The sequence below is a fragment of the Mirounga leonina genome, unplaced genomic scaffold (assembly GCF_011800145.1).
Source record: "Mirounga leonina isolate KUSES-001 unplaced genomic scaffold, KU_Mleo_1.0 Mir_481, whole genome shotgun sequence".
Taxonomy (NCBI): Eukaryota; Metazoa; Chordata; class Mammalia; order Carnivora; family Phocidae; genus Mirounga; species Mirounga leonina.
In genome coordinates this window covers 3,254,706-3,269,564 of record NW_023270773.1, presented here as the reverse complement: position 1 = coordinate 3,269,564, position 14,859 = coordinate 3,254,706, and the positions used below count along the sequence as shown (strand labels likewise).

At 54.5% G+C, this 14,859-nt stretch overlaps 1 protein-coding gene across 1 annotated transcript in view; it reads left to right on the top strand.

Moving 5' to 3' along the window:
- The window catches only part of BCR (BCR activator of RhoGEF and GTPase), a 121,882-nt gene that overhangs the window by 58,417 nt on the left and 48,606 nt on the right, over positions 1 to 14,859 (top strand). Inside the window, exons 2-4 of the mRNA XM_034989260.1 lie at positions 5,276 to 5,457; positions 9,609 to 9,713; positions 10,052 to 10,237. Coding sequence (XP_034845151.1) covers positions 5,276 to 5,457; positions 9,609 to 9,713; positions 10,052 to 10,237 — 473 coding nt within the window. The remainder of the gene's footprint in view (positions 1 to 5,275; positions 5,458 to 9,608; positions 9,714 to 10,051; positions 10,238 to 14,859) is intronic.

Here is a 14,859-nt window from a genome sequence, read left to right as displayed (position 1 = left end):
CATCACTCGGAAGCATACTGTTCAGTGGCATTAAGCACATTCACACGGCGGTGCAGCCGTCAACACCATCCCTCCCCAGCACTTTTTCATCTTCCCAGACTACAACTCTGTCACCACAAAACAACAACTCCCCATTCCCTCCACCCCCAGGCCCTGGCAGCCACCATTCTCCTCTCAGTCTCCATGAATCGACTATTCCAGGTCCCTCCTATAAGTGGACTCACACAGCAATTTGTCATTTTGTGACGGGCTTATTTCCCTTAGCGTAATATCCTCAAGGCTCATCCATGTGATAGCATGTGTCAGAATTGCCTTGCATTTTAAGGCTAAGTTATATTCCATTGTATATCCATACCACATTTTGCTTTTCCATTCATCCGTCAGTGGATACTTGAGTTGTTTCCATAGTTTGGCTATTGTGAATGATGTTGCTAGGAACATGGGTGTGCAAGTATCTGTTTGAGTCCCTGCTTTGAGTTCTTTTAAGTGTATATCCAGACGTGGAATTACTTGATCATATAGTACTTCTACATTTAATTTTTTAAGGGACTTTTTAAAAAGATTTTATTTATTTACTTGAGAAAGAGAGGGAATGCAAGTGGGTGAGCATGAGCGGGGGGAGGGGCAGAGAGAGAGAGGGAGAAGCAGGCTCCCCACTGAGCAGGGAGCCCGATGCAGGACTCGATCCCAGGATCCTGGGACCATGACCCGAGCCAAAGGCAGACGCCCAACCAACTGAGCCACCCAGGTGCCCCGAGGAATTTTTTTTTTTTTTAAGATTTTATTTATTTATCAGAGAGAGAGACAGAGGCAGACAGAGGGAGAAGCAGGCTCCTTGCTGAGCAAGGAGCCCGATGTGGGACTCGATCCCAGGACCCTGGGATCATGACCCGAGCCGAAGGCAGAGGCTTAACTGACTGAGCCACCCAGGCGTCCCTGAATTTTTTTTTAACCAGTATCGTCCTTGAGGTGTGAGAAGTGGATGTGATCTGGGATGACGGGGACTTTTTCATCCCACTTGGCAGGGATGGGGGTGGCTCCCTTTTTTCCTTGCATCAAAGATTAGACTAGATTTTAGATTCGCAGAGTGCTGGGATTGTAGCTGCTAAGCCGACTGGCATGGAGAGGAGGAGGTTTTGGATTTCACTGTGCACGTCCCTTTTCCATGATAAGCCAGCCGCTGTCTGCCAGCTCTGGATGGGCCTCGTTCCCCCCGCCCTCCTTCCTGCTGGTTAGCTGCTCTGTAGATGAGCCCTCATTCCCTGAGCCTCTTGTAGCTGTGGGATCGCAGGCCCACCCCCTCTGAAACCAGTATTTGCTTTCAGTTTGGGTATAACTTTGCAGGAAGCACCAGGCTTAACTCGGCCACCAGGTGCCCAGTCCTTCGAGGCAATGAGACCCAGAGAGGTTTTGCCACTGGATATTCCTGATAGAAGAAGGGAGAGCAAGGCCCCTCTCCCACTTTGCTCTGGTTCTGGGGAAATGGCAGCTCCTAAAGCCCCCCAGGAATATACCTGATGCTTGAGGAGGTATGGGGACCCCAGGAGGGAAAAACTGCAGTGTGAGAGAAAGGTCCCCGTGTGCCGCTTAGGAAAGGAGGCTTTCCTCCTCGCCTGTCACATTTGCATTGGAGCAGGCTGAGGGTTCTGGATTAGCTGGGACAATGGGCTGAAGCCCCCCATGGAATGTAGCCCAGCAGTGACCAGCCATCCGGAACCCAGACTTAAAAGCGTCAATTCCTCAGACATCAGTTTGGGGAGATGTGTCAGAGTGGGAAACGGCTGGGTTCTGAGTTGTCCTGATCCTCATAGTTACCCCGTTGGGTCCGGCTGTGGAATCTGGTTTCTCAGTCTCAACCTGGTGGAGGTGAAGTGTTCACCTCACAGTCAGTGGCCCCACACAACCCTGGCCGGCAAACCTGCACCAGGCAGTTGGTTTTGCATGGGGTTTTAATCAGGATGTTACTAAGCTAGCACTTCGTTTTGCCAGTGTGGACTCTTGCAGTATTTGGAGTGAGCCCTGGGCCCCCGAGTCTGACCCTAAAGTTCTTACTTGGGGCATCACTTGGTATTAATTTGACCTGGGACACGAGGTCAGTGTAGTCATAGGTATGAATAGTTTAAAGTTTCTTAGGGAAGCTGTGTGGGCAGTGAAAATTCTGAGCTAAGGTAAAAGTCAGGTCCAGAGAAGTGGGAAGCAGAGGAAGGAAGCTGTTGAAGGAGGTGAGGTCAGGAGGTAGGCAGGGCTTGGCTGGCTGACCTTCACAATGACATAATGGAGCCAGCCTCCATCCATTTAGTTCAGCCCACACACCTGTTTATAAAGTCAGGAAAACGGAGACACGGACACCTTAAGTGACCTGCACTAATTCTCACAGGTCTGTAGCAACCTGGACAGGACCAGAGCCTCACTTCTGGGAAATTCACACCACAGCTTGTAGAACGGGCCCACCTGCCCCCCGCCACCGAGGACGTGTCCTGGGTTGCAGAAATAAGAGTAACGACCCCCGTGGCCCAGGGGGATCATTCAGACTACCTGTGAGGAAGGCATCTGGCAGCCAAAGTCTTCTGTCCAGGGCCTGGACTGCCCTTGGAAGCAGCTCCCATGAAGGGCAAGTTTTCAGTAGGGGCTGCTATGATACAAGGTTCATATCATGGATGTTGAGTGAACAGGAAGTCCTCTGTGTTCACTTTGGTTTAAAAAAAAAAAAATCTGGGGCGCCTGGGTGGCTCAGTCATTAAGCTTCTGCCTCCGTCTCGGGTCATGGTCCCAGGGTCCTGGGATCGAGCCCCGCATCCGGCTCCCTGCTCCGCGGGGCACCTGCTTCTCCCTCTCCCACTCTCCCTGCTTATGTTTCCTCTCTCGCTGTGTCTCTCTCTGTCAAGTAAATAAATAAAAAATCTTAAAAAAAAAAAAAAAATCTGTGATTCCCCCAAAAGGAAGTGGACGCTGAAGTGAGACCTGTTTTGGGGATGGAATCTGGGGCTAGAGTTCTGTATGAACAGGGTTTGTGCTTTTTAATACATTTAAACCCCCCCCCCCCATCTGTCCTCAGGGATGCTGGGCAAGAGCTAGTTGAATGCCTTTACAGATGCCTAGGAGAAGAGACACAACTTGGCCTTGGCTTCTGACTGTCCTGGTAGGACAGTGCAAACCCCAGCAGGGCTGAGCATTGATAGCCCACATGGTGATGGTACCAGGAGCCCCCAAGGTAGCCCGGATTAGGGAGACCAGGGGACCTCAGTACAGCTTGTTAGGGGACAGGGTAGGAGCCCCCCCAGCTCTGAGGGTCCCCCAGCCTGTCTGCTGGCCTCTGCTGGGGCCCTCCTGTGGACACACACAGCAGCAGAGCGCAGCCGAGCCTGTATGGGGACAGCAGGGACGCAGTGTGGGTCAGCAGGACAGCACGGTGCCAGGCGTCAGCTCCTGCTAGTGCAGCAGGCTCAGCCCTGCTTCCTGCCGGAACCCCTGGGAAGCCTTTGCAGCCACCAGGGCCCAGACCTCCCTGAGTGTCTCATTCCGTGGGTCTCTCTCGTTTTTGAAGCTCCCCAGGTGGCACTAACATGTAGCCAGGGCTAAGGACACCTGTGAGAGGGCATGTGACCTGCTGGCCTCCGGACGTGGAGGATGTGGGAGAGGCAGAGGTGTGAGGAAGCTGGGGTGTGGGTGGATGAGTCGCACCGGGCACTGGCAGCCCTCAGAGCCGGCTGTGGTGGGCACCTGGTCACTCCAGCCATGGCACCTCTCGCTGCCGCGTGGAAAGAACTGGAAACAGTCCCCCTCTAGAATTGCTGGGTCGCCTCTGGAAGCCTGTGCCTGCCTGGCCCAGGTGGTATAGGTGCCACCAGGACCTGGAGCTTGAGCCCCAGACTGGGTATGCTTGTCGGAAAGCGGTACCAAAACACTGCAGAGGCCACCTGTGGTGGTGACGTTTGGACAAGGCTGGTTGCTGGTGAGTCGTGGTGAAGGTGACGTAACCCAGTCAAGATGACCTCTCGGAAATCCCATGGCCTGTGAAGGCACCCTTTGGAAGCAGTTAAGAAGTGACCCTCACACGAGGCTTGGAGCAGACTGGGCCCTTGTGGGTTAATGTCTTGGTGAGGATCCACTGAATTAGAACAGTTCTGAAAACAGAGCTACAGAAAGGCAGATGAGGGACGTCTGCGTGGCTCAGTCAGTTAAGCGTCCGCCTTCGGCTCAGGTCATGATCCCAGGGTCTTGGGATTGAATCCCAGATCAGGTTCCTCCCACTGCCGCTCATGCTCTCTCTCTCTCTCTATCTCAAATAAATATATTTTTAAAAAAATTAAAAAGAAAGTAAAGAAAGGCAGGCGAAGGGGTATGGGCTTTGTGATTTAACCAGGGAGGAAGGGCAATTGTCTTCAGGTGCCTTTAGGATGGAGGGGTTCTCCTCTATAATAGATTGCCCTGAACAGCAGGGAGCTGGCTGTAGGGTAGGCCACTCTGTCCTCACAGGGATACTCAGACTGGGGTAAAGGTGGTCTAGGATCTTTTTTTTTTTAAAAGATTGTATTTATTTTTTTGACAGAGACACAGCAAGAGGGAACACAAGCAGGGGGAGTGGGAGAGGGAGAAGCAGGCTTCCCGCCAAGCAGGGAGCCCGATGCGGGGCTCGATCCCAGGACCCTGGGATCATGACCTGAACCGAAGGCAGACGCTTAACGACTGAGCCACCCAGGCGCCCCTGTGGTCTGGGATTTTGCCAGACCAGATGGGAAATGGGCTGAGAGTCAGCCAAGGGATCAGGGTGGAGTGAGAGGAAGGGGCTACAGTGCCCTTTCCCTGGGTTGGGCCTGGCAGGCCTGGGGCACTGCTCACGGTGGCCGGGGCTTACGCTTGAACTGGCATCATCTGTGCTCTTCGCCCCATCAGATCCCCATGGACAGGTGCACAAGGACCATCCCTGATAGCAAGATGCTAGCTAGCATTTGGGGTCCATCTTTCTGTAGCAGCTCAGGCCCACCCCTGGGACAAGCACAGATGTGCCCCAGACAGTGTCCTTGCAAGCCTAGTCTCATCGTCTGGGGAGTGTGCCACTCTTTTGGCCCTACCTGACCTTTGGTCTTTGCTCAGCTGATTGTGAAGGTTAGAACCAGGTGAGGTCAGCCTACCTGAGGTCCTTGTTCAACACCTTTGGGTGACAGGCATCATCAGCCGAGTGCCTGCTGGGACAGGTGGGGTGTGGACCTCCCAGGCGGCTGGCCCTCCAGCCCCCCTCCCTGTCTCTAACACAGCTGCTTCTGCACACACACAGATGCGTCGTTTGGAACGCCACCTGGGTACAGCTGTGCTGCGGACCGGGCTGAGGAGCAGCGCCGGCACCAGGATGGGCTGCCCTACATCGATGACTCGCCCTCTTCATCACCCCACCTTGGAAGCAAGGGCAGGGGCAGCCGGGACGCGCTGGCCTCAGGAGCCCTGGAGTCCACCAAAGTGGTGAGTCCCAGGGTGGTAGGGCCAGGCGTGAAAGGGGGCTTGGGCTTGGCTCTGGCCTGCTGTCCCTTTCGTGAAGGCACCCTGAAGCACATCCACTCTCTCAGGGGTAAGTAGCAAGTAGGTGATACCAGGAGCAACCAGTGGTTGAAGTCACCAAAACGCCTTCGTCATTCCCCCATCTGGTGTGCACCTGCTGGTCCGGAGACAGCCTTCTAGGTGCTTGGAGCAGGGAGATGATGGAACCGCCCGCTGAGCGTGGAGGAGGCAGGTAACACATGCTGAGGCTGAGAATGCCACCACCAGCCTACCAGCTGGACATGGTGGCGGCCCCCGCAGTGGTGCTGAGGGGCGGAGGAGGGGGCAGTGTCTGGGCTTCTGTCCCTGCACTGCACGCAATGCACTTGCTCCTCCATAGCAGAAGGGGTGCTGCTGATGACTCCATCCCTTTGACCAGGGTCTTCCCCTTGAAGTCTCATTGTCATTAACAATCCTGCTGTCACCTCCACTTTGGAGCATGACAGATACCTTCCCTCTTTTGCTTGTTTCTGGTGATGTTCCCTCCAGGTTTAAAACAAGAGAGGTACCTGCTTTTCTCCATTGTTGGTAGGAAGTGCGGGAAGTATATCTTTTCACTGTGGTTTCTTCTCTGCTGGGCTGGTGCCTTCGCTGCGGGATTGCTTCTTATTTATGCTTTTGTGATTTCTGAAGACCCTGGTGCTGGGCAGGCTTCTCATTCTGAAATGTGAGGTTGGGAGGGAAGCCCGTGTGTAACACATACACATACCTGCCTCATGCAACTTTTTTTTTTTAAGATTTTATTTATTTATTTGAGAGCTAGAAACAGAGAGCACAAGTGGTGCGAGGGGCAGAGGGAGAGCGAGAAGCAGACTCCCTGCTGAGAGGGGAGCCCAATCCCGGGACCCTGAGATCATGACCTGAGCCCAAGGCAGACGCTTAACCGACTGAGCCACCTAGGCGTCCCCCTTGTGCAGCCTTTTTCCCAACATCTGGTTTTGCTGTTTTGCAGATTAGGAAACAGGTTCAGAGAGGTGAAGTTACTTGCTCAAAGCCACACAGCTACCAGATTTGAAGCCTTCCTGAGTCCTCAGATGGCACTCTTTTAACTACCTTGCCTTTCTCGGTGCACTCCCTTGCTTCCTGCTTCACAAGCATGATCTGGTACAGATGGGGATCTTTCTGATCCTGAATAAGTAGGCTGAGGCCTGAACTTGAGACAGGTCTGCTCCAGGAGGCTGATCCGTCCTCCCCGTTCAGGAGCCCCCCAGCTCGGGTCCTTATGCAGAGGCCGGCCCCTGGCCCTCTGCTGTCTGGGCTCCGGGATGATGGCCAGCCCTGTTGCCAGTGAAGGCATGGCCCCTGCCCAGAGAGAAAGACAGCGTCCTTTGTCCAGCAAACTGGCTGCCAGCTCCCAGCTGGGAGCAGCCCACCCCTTCACAGCCGGGCTTTTATACCCTGGTCACCCTGGCTCCCCCAGATTGGGGCTGGAGGTAAAATGCATTCCCTGCCATCCATAGTCCTGCCACTCGGTTCCAGCTCCCACCCTCGTGGGCCTGGTGGTGGTTCTGTTCCCCTGGGTCCCTCTGTCAGCCTTTACCCCCTTGTCAGGCCCAGTTTGTTTTTATCCACTCTTTCGGCCTCAGGTCTGTGTGGCTTGTTCCCTTCGCTACCACCTGCCCCCTCCCCAGCAGAGGCAGGAGGCCTGCCTTCCGGCTGGCTGCCTCCTTTTTCCAGTTGCCCTTCTCTGGCTTCCTCTCCACCAAGATCTCCCTACCACCATGGCCCTGACTGGATTCACGTGCCCTTTCCAGAACTGGCATGTGCGCAAAGCAGGGTTATAAATAGCCCTGGCCCCAGCCCCGCCCTTTGTTCCCTCATCTTCTGCGTCTTTTTCCCACCCTCTCCTTTAAGATGCAGTTGGCTGCTTCTGAGCCGACCCTGTCAGCCCCCAGCCCAGCACATTCCCCGGGCCAGACGATCCCCGGAGCTGGCCGCGCCCTTCGGAACAGGGAGGGCTGGAGTTGGCGCCATCCTGCCTGCACTCTTTTTCCTCCCAGCTTTCCAGATTGTGTGGGTGGGAATGAGCCGCACCGCCACCCACGTGAGCACCGGCATCTCGTGCTGGGTGGGGCTCTGCCGTGTCCCGGCGCTCACAGTAGCGGGATTGTTCCTCAGGACACGGCAGGGCTGGGTGGGTGGCTGCACCTCCCCGGGGAGCCTGCTGTGCCCTTCACCTTTACATCTTCCCTCGCTTGGGGCACAAATGGCCCCTGGACACGGCGATGGGAAGCACATTCAGGGTCAGCTGAGAGCTTCTCCAGCACGCGGCCACCATTCCTGGTGTGACCTCAGTGGGCTGAGAGGAGAGGAGGCATCAGGGTCCCCTACCCTGCATGTCTGTGCGCCGCGTGCCGTAGACTTGCTGACCGTGGTAGCACCCCAGGCCCTGGCACAGGCCAAGCTCACAGTTCTGGATCCTGGCACCAGCTTGTCACACAGACAGGGTTTCCAGAAGGAGCACTCAGAGCTTTGCAAAGACACAGCCAAAAGTAGGGCCCAACCAGGAGTTCTAGATGTATTCGTTGGTTGGTTGGTTCATTGTGTCTTCACGGAGCACCTGTGTGTTCCAGGCACTACGCTGGCACAGGAAGTTTCGAGCTCAGGCACAGCATGACCTGGAGCTCTCTGCCTGTGGAGCCGCTGCCCAGTGTGCCCTGGGGGAGAGGGGGTTCTATGTGGGGTGGGACCTGAGTGTTCTTTCCCTGGAGTGATGCTTAGCCATGATTATGGTGGCCGCTCCCTACACACGCATGAGTACACATACACACTTGGGCATGCACCCATGTACCCATATACGCATGCACCTAGCTCATGCACACTAAGAGATTCCCAGAGCAAAGTGGTGGTTCAGGAAGACTTTTTGGATGGTCCCAGTGGGCAGTGAGGATGTGGTACAAGCCCCAGGGACCCAGAAAGCAGAAGCAGATGGAACATGGGGATCGGGCCTTCCTTCCCCAGTTTACACTCAGGCAGCTGATGCTCAGAGCAGGAGGGCAGTTGCCTAAGACCGTGGCACTCACCGGGCAAGCCTGGCTCCATGGCCCTGTCCCCCAACTCCTGGCCCTGGGTGCTTCTCACCAGACCAGCAATCTATACCATAAAGTGCCTCCCTTCTGCCAGTCCAGGGAAGTGAAAAGGGCAGCAGGGTCGGGGGCACACAGAGGGGCCATGCTGGGGGGTCCTGATTCTAGGCTTTGTAGAGACACCATGAGGCCTGAGCTGGCTTTAGGTCCTTTCTGGAACCCGGTGGTTCTCACGTAGGGGCGACTTGGCCCCAGAGGACATGTAGCAACATCTGCAGACATTTGTGGCCGTCCCAGCCAGGGGTAGGAGGGGGTGTTGCTCCTGGCATCTGTTGGGTGGAGACCAGAAATGCTGCTCAAGGCCTCCGGCATCCAAAAGAGAATCCTCCAGCCCTAGATGTCAGCAGTGCCGAGGGCCAGGAGCCTGCCGCAGATCAGTGATCTCCCCTGAGAGTGGTTCAGCGAAGTGGACCACAGGGATAGCCCTCTGGTTCTACACCCCAGGGCTGTCACAGTGTGGTTGCTCATGTTCACCCACAGGTGGGAAACCAGTGGCAGAATGGGCAGGGGTATTACACCGCTTTCCTCCGTGGACTACAGTGGGGCCCATTGGCACATGGGCGGGCCATGGGCACAGCCAATCTCTGATACCGATTCCCTCGCTGGTGGCCAGGGAGCACGTGGGGGGCGTGGCCAGGGAGTCACACCGCAGATTTCATTGCCCTTGTCATCAGCATTTGTGTTAGTTTACGGGGCAGCTGTAACCACAGACCAGGGGGTGGCCTTGCCCTGACTGCTCAGCTTCATGCTGTCCGTTTCCTATTGTCAGACCAAGGGTGGCCCTCGGCTTTGCTAGATGACCCCCCAGAATTTACAGTGGCTATGAGCAAGTGGTTGACTTGGCGAGGCTCCTGTGCCCCCCTTTATTTCCACACGGAGCCTTCCCCAGAGGCTTGACCTCAGGTTGATAATAAGCAGGCCTTCCTCTCTGAGAAGGGCCACCTCAGGCGTCATCCCCCGGGGCTGACCTTTGTCTGTTTCTCCGGCCAGAGTGAGCTGGACTTGGAAAAGGGCTTGGAGATGAGGAAATGGGTCCTGTCTGGAATCCTGGCGAGCGAGGAGACTTACCTGAGCCACCTGGAGGCACTACTGCTGGTGAGGAGGGGGTAGGGGCTGAGCCGGGCAGGGGCACTCTGCTCCCGGCGGTGGGGAGGGGCAGTCCCAGGTCCCAGGGCAGCAGTCCGAAGGCAGCCCAGCCTCCCTGGAGAGTCATTCCACCTCTGTAGAAGCTGGACCTCCCCATGGGGTGGTGGACACGAGCGTAAGATGGGTGCCAAACCAAGCTGGCTTAAAATTTTTATTTTTAATGGAATTTTAGAAGAAAAGCACGTATGTCACGTGACCGTGATTTTCTGTGGTCGGGCCATGCACCTGAAAAATGGCGAGCCCTCTCATCCGTGCCACTCTCACCTGTCGCCTGTGCCCTCTTCCAGCCCATGAAGCCTTTGAAGGCTGCGGCCACCACCTCTCAGCCAGTGCTGACAAGCCAGCAGATCGAGACCATTTTCTTCAAGGTGCCCGAGCTCTACGAGATACACAAGGACTTCTATGACGGGCTCTTCCCCCGCGTACAGCAGTGGAGTCACCAGCAGCGAGTGGGGGATCTCTTCCAGAAGCTGGTGAGTGACTCGGAACAGGTGCATGACAGCCTCCCAGGAGTTTGCGGCTCTGCAGGGGTCAGGCCTCTCCCTTGCCTGCCGGCGTGTGTCACCGAGGGCTCTGGGACATGGAGCCCTTATTTTAAGTAGGCTCCACACCCAGCGTGGGGCTTGAACTCATGACCCCAAGATCAAGAGTCGCATACTGTACCGACTGAGCCGGCCAGGTGCCCCTGGAGAATTTTTTTTTTTTTTTAAGTTACGTGGGGAGGAGAGACTTTGACAGTGACACCTTCATGCCTTGTAGGAATCAAGACTGGTTCTTACGGGCAGGTGGTTTGTGACTGCAGAGTGCGGACCCAGGCACAGCCTCGCAATGAGAGGCGGTCTGGCTCCCAAGTGGTAGGGCGCAAGAGGGCCCCCAGGTGCCCATCTCACCTGAGCTGAGACAGCCGTATAAGGCAGGTCTTGTCCTCACCACCGTGGGGGTGAGAAGATTGAGGCACTGTGGGTCACTTGCTGGGACTGTAATCTTGGCTTATCTCTAAAAAGAGTGCTTTTCCTGCTGCCTTCAGGGGCCATAAAACTGAAGGGCACAGGTGATGCTGGCTGGATGACAGAATAAGAATTTCTGAAAGGCCTTATTGAGCCCGTACTGACCAGGAATCTTTTTGGCAGAGGTGGCTGTGGGTCCCGGTTCAGGTCCCAGAGGCGGAAGCACCCTCTCTGGACAGAAGGGGCCCACTGTGAAGGCAGGTGAGGGGGCCTCTGTGGCCCTTTGCTGACCACAGGACCCAAGAGGAGCCAAGGATATGGCTTTTAAAAAGTCAGTGGTACCAATAAAACCTAGCGATCAGATGAAAGAGGTTGGCAGGCCCCTGGGCACTGGCCAGGCCACATCTGGGACAGGGATTGGCTCTTTAAAGTGCTTCTTTAACCAAGATGTGGGTCAGTTAAAACTTGTCCAACAGGAAGAAACATTTAAGGCACCCGCAGGAGGAAAGAGAAAACTCAAAAGAGAGCTGTCCGATCGACGTCTGTCTTCCAACATGCGTGGAAAGGAACCCCCGCCTCCTTTGCAGGTCTAAAGTGTGGAGCCGGTCAGTCTCTCCAAGTAGAGGTTGTGGGAGAGGGGCGTCTGGGTAGGAGAGCCCAGGAGCTGTCCTGGGAGTGTCACTGAAGGCAGGTGCCAGGCAGGCCCCTGTGACAGAGGTTCTACCTCTGAGGATCCCTAACCTGTGTCCAGGGGGTCCAGGCCCCCTGGACACATGCTTTTGCCCTAGAGCCTGCCCTCTTCCAAGGGAAACCAGCCTCCAGGGGTAGAGGTGGCCCAGGGTCGCAGGCCCCTTCCGAATACGCAGAGTACAGCCCCCTGGGCTGCCCAGACTTCCAGCTGGCCCAGACCCAGTCCTTGCCTTGGCTCACACCTGGGTTTGAGCGTTCCACTCCAAGGTGTGGCCTTCCTCTTGGCGGTCCCCTCTCTCCACTGCCCTGGGCTGCAGACACCTTGGACTCCAGGCTGGAGCGAAGATCCAAGAAACATATGAAACTTTTCACTTTTTTTATTCAGATTCCCAAGTGAGAAGTAGGAGGCTATGTTGGTACAGACCCCTCATCTTTGAAGTGCCCCTTCCCCTGTTTCTTCCTGTGTCAAGTGTCAGCAGGTTTAAACCTAGTAGATTTGGCTCAGCTTGCAGCCCTCCTGAGAATTGGAGAATCGTGTTGTTGAGAAGAAACTGCACCCAGCGCTCTTCCCCAAATAACATTCTGACATCACTCAGAAACTTCGCTTTCAAATTTTCATAGTCTGATGAACACCAGAATTTGGGAAGTTTCCTCTGGTTTCCCCGGTGTCCTTGAACTACCTTTGTGGGTCAGACGCTGCAGCAGGACTAGGGAGAGAGGTGGGGCTGCCTCGGGAAGTCACGCCCCAGGAACCACATGGAGAGTGTTCATGTGCGCCGCCCAGCTGGGTGCTGGGGCTCCCCCGTCCCTTTCTGACAGTGCAGCGAGGTCGACCCAGTGTCACCCCAGCCGTCACACCTCCCTTTCCCCCAGGGTTTGTGAGCCGCGTCTGGTAGCTTGCCTCCCCTTCTTGCGGGAACGTACAGGTTATGTGCCACTTCTGGGGGTCTCTTCCTGGCTGAAATTTTGTCAGCCTGCTCTTTTGTTTTTCTAAATATTTCAGACTTCCAGAGAGGTGCACAAATAGTTCAAGAACTGCCATGTGACAGAGCCACCACTTGTAACATTTTGCCAAATTTGTTTTATCTTTTCTTCTCTCATTTTTATATACGCGTGTGCATGCATGCACACATATGTGCACTGAGTAGTTTGAAAATAACTTGCAGATCTGCCCTTTTACCCCAAATACTTCATTGTGTATATGCTAAAAACAAAGGCAAGCTCTTCCATAATCTCATCGTACAATGATCACATTCAGGAACTTTCACAGTGGTGAGGCACTGTTACCTTATACGCAGTCCATATGCAAACTTCTCCCAAGTTAGCCATTGGGACATTGAATATAGCCAAAGAATATTCTTTTATTTTTTTTTTAGGATTTATTTATTTATTTAAGAGAGAGAGCATGAGTGGGAGGGGCAGAGGGAGAGAGAATCTCAAGCAGACTCCACACTTGAGCGCAGAGCCCAACACGGGGCTCAATCTCACGACCCTGAGATCATGACCTGAGCCGAAATCAAGAGTCGGATGCTTAACAGACTGAGCCACCCAGGCATCCCCATCACGTTCTTTATAGCCACCTTCATTGTCTGATTCAGGATCCAGTCCGAGGTCACAAGATGGACTCAGTTTTCACATGTCTTTAATCTTTTTCAGTCTGTACCAGTTCCTTGGCCTTTGCTTGTCTTCCACAGCCTTGACATTTTTTTGAAGTGTACTGGCCAGTTTGGGCTTGTCTGATGTTTCCTCAGGAGTAGATTCAGGTTCTGCGTTTCTGGTGAAAACAAAACAAACCATAGCAGTGATGCTATGTCCTCAGTGCCTCATATCAGGAGGCGCGTGATCTCCACTGATCCATTATTGGTCCGGCTCTGTTTCGGATTGGCTAAAAATGTGAGATTAGATTGCTTGGCACTTCGCATAAGCCACGTGGAAGATGCGAGCTCCTTGGGGAAAGGGAGAAGAAGTAATGGAAGGGGTTCTCCTCTCTTGGACCTTGTATCAGTTTGCTAGGGCTGCTAGTCTGGACAGCTTGTACAACAGAAATCTATTTCCTCACGGTTCTGGAGACTGGAAGTCCGAGATCAAGGTGCCGGCAGGGTTGGTCTCTCCTGAGGCCTCTCTCCTCGTAGGGGGCTGCAGTCTCCCTGTGTCTTCACGTGGGTCCCTCTGTGGGTCTGTGTCCTTATCTCTTACATTGCACTAGTCATGCTTGATTAGGACCCACCCTAACAACTTCATTTTAGCTTCATCACCTCTTAATGCCCTATCTCTAAATATAGTCGCATTCTAAGGTGCCAGGAGTTAGGGTTTCAACATGGGAATTTCGAGGTGACGCATGTCAACAGTAATGTCCCCTCAGGGCTCCTGATCACATTATGTGAAGCAGCACCATAGCTTTTAACCCCTGCTCTGTTCTCAGACGTCTGCTGTATGACGTGTTTGTTGACTTGTTTATTGTATCTCTCCTGCTCCTGGCCCCACTGTGTCTGAGGGATCTGCAGCTATGCTGACGGTGCCTAAAGCAGGTCTTCATTGTGGGGGTAGGCGCTCAGTGAGCAGCAGAGGAGGGTGAGAAGGAAGTGCTCTAGGTCTGACCATTGTCTGGATTGGTGTGTGCAGATGCAGCGACTTGTCAGGGCGATCGGTGCAGTAGGGACCAGGCAGGGCATCCATGCAACCCCCACAGGGAGCGGAGCCAGAGACCAGACCGTGCCAAGGGCGCCTGGCTTACCCAGCATCTGGGATTGTCATCTGAAGAAACATAAAATTCAATATAAATGCAAATGCATATAGATATAAAATTCAGATTCAGCACAGAACAAACACCAGGATCAGCTAAAGCTTTAGGCTTCCAGCCCCTGGTCGGCTGCAATGGGAAATACTGGCTAGTGGGTCGCGGGGTCCTCCATTGCCCTCCCCGGGCCTGGCTCTGCTGGTACAAGATGAGGGCTGGTTTCCCCTTGGCTGCCTCTGAAGGTGATCTGGGGCCCAGAGGTGGTGGCGGCTGTGTGCCCCCCCACACACACACACACACATCCATGGAAGTTGTCACTCAGTGGGGTATCTGATCAGGAGGTTATGTGAAGACCATCTATTAATGGTTTGACCTTTGGTTTGACAAAAGACAAAATGCCTCTCGCCTTGCATCTGGCAGTCAATAGGTCTCCCACACACCAGGTGTGGAGTGTGATAGCTGGACCCCATTGCCAGGTTTGGGCTGGGCTCATGCCTAGACAGTGGGAGCCCCTCTGCTCCAGGGGCAGCTAGATTGCATGGTCCTCATGTGTCTGAAGGGATCGGGCAAGAGTGGAGCACTGTGGCCGTCCTAGGCCGGAGGCCGACCTCCCGGTCCACTATAGTCTCCTGCGGCCAGAATGAGAAGGTGCCACTCCATCCCACCCATGTCGACTCTTGTCTGCGTTCGCGGACAGACTTGGATTTTAGCCACTGCTGGT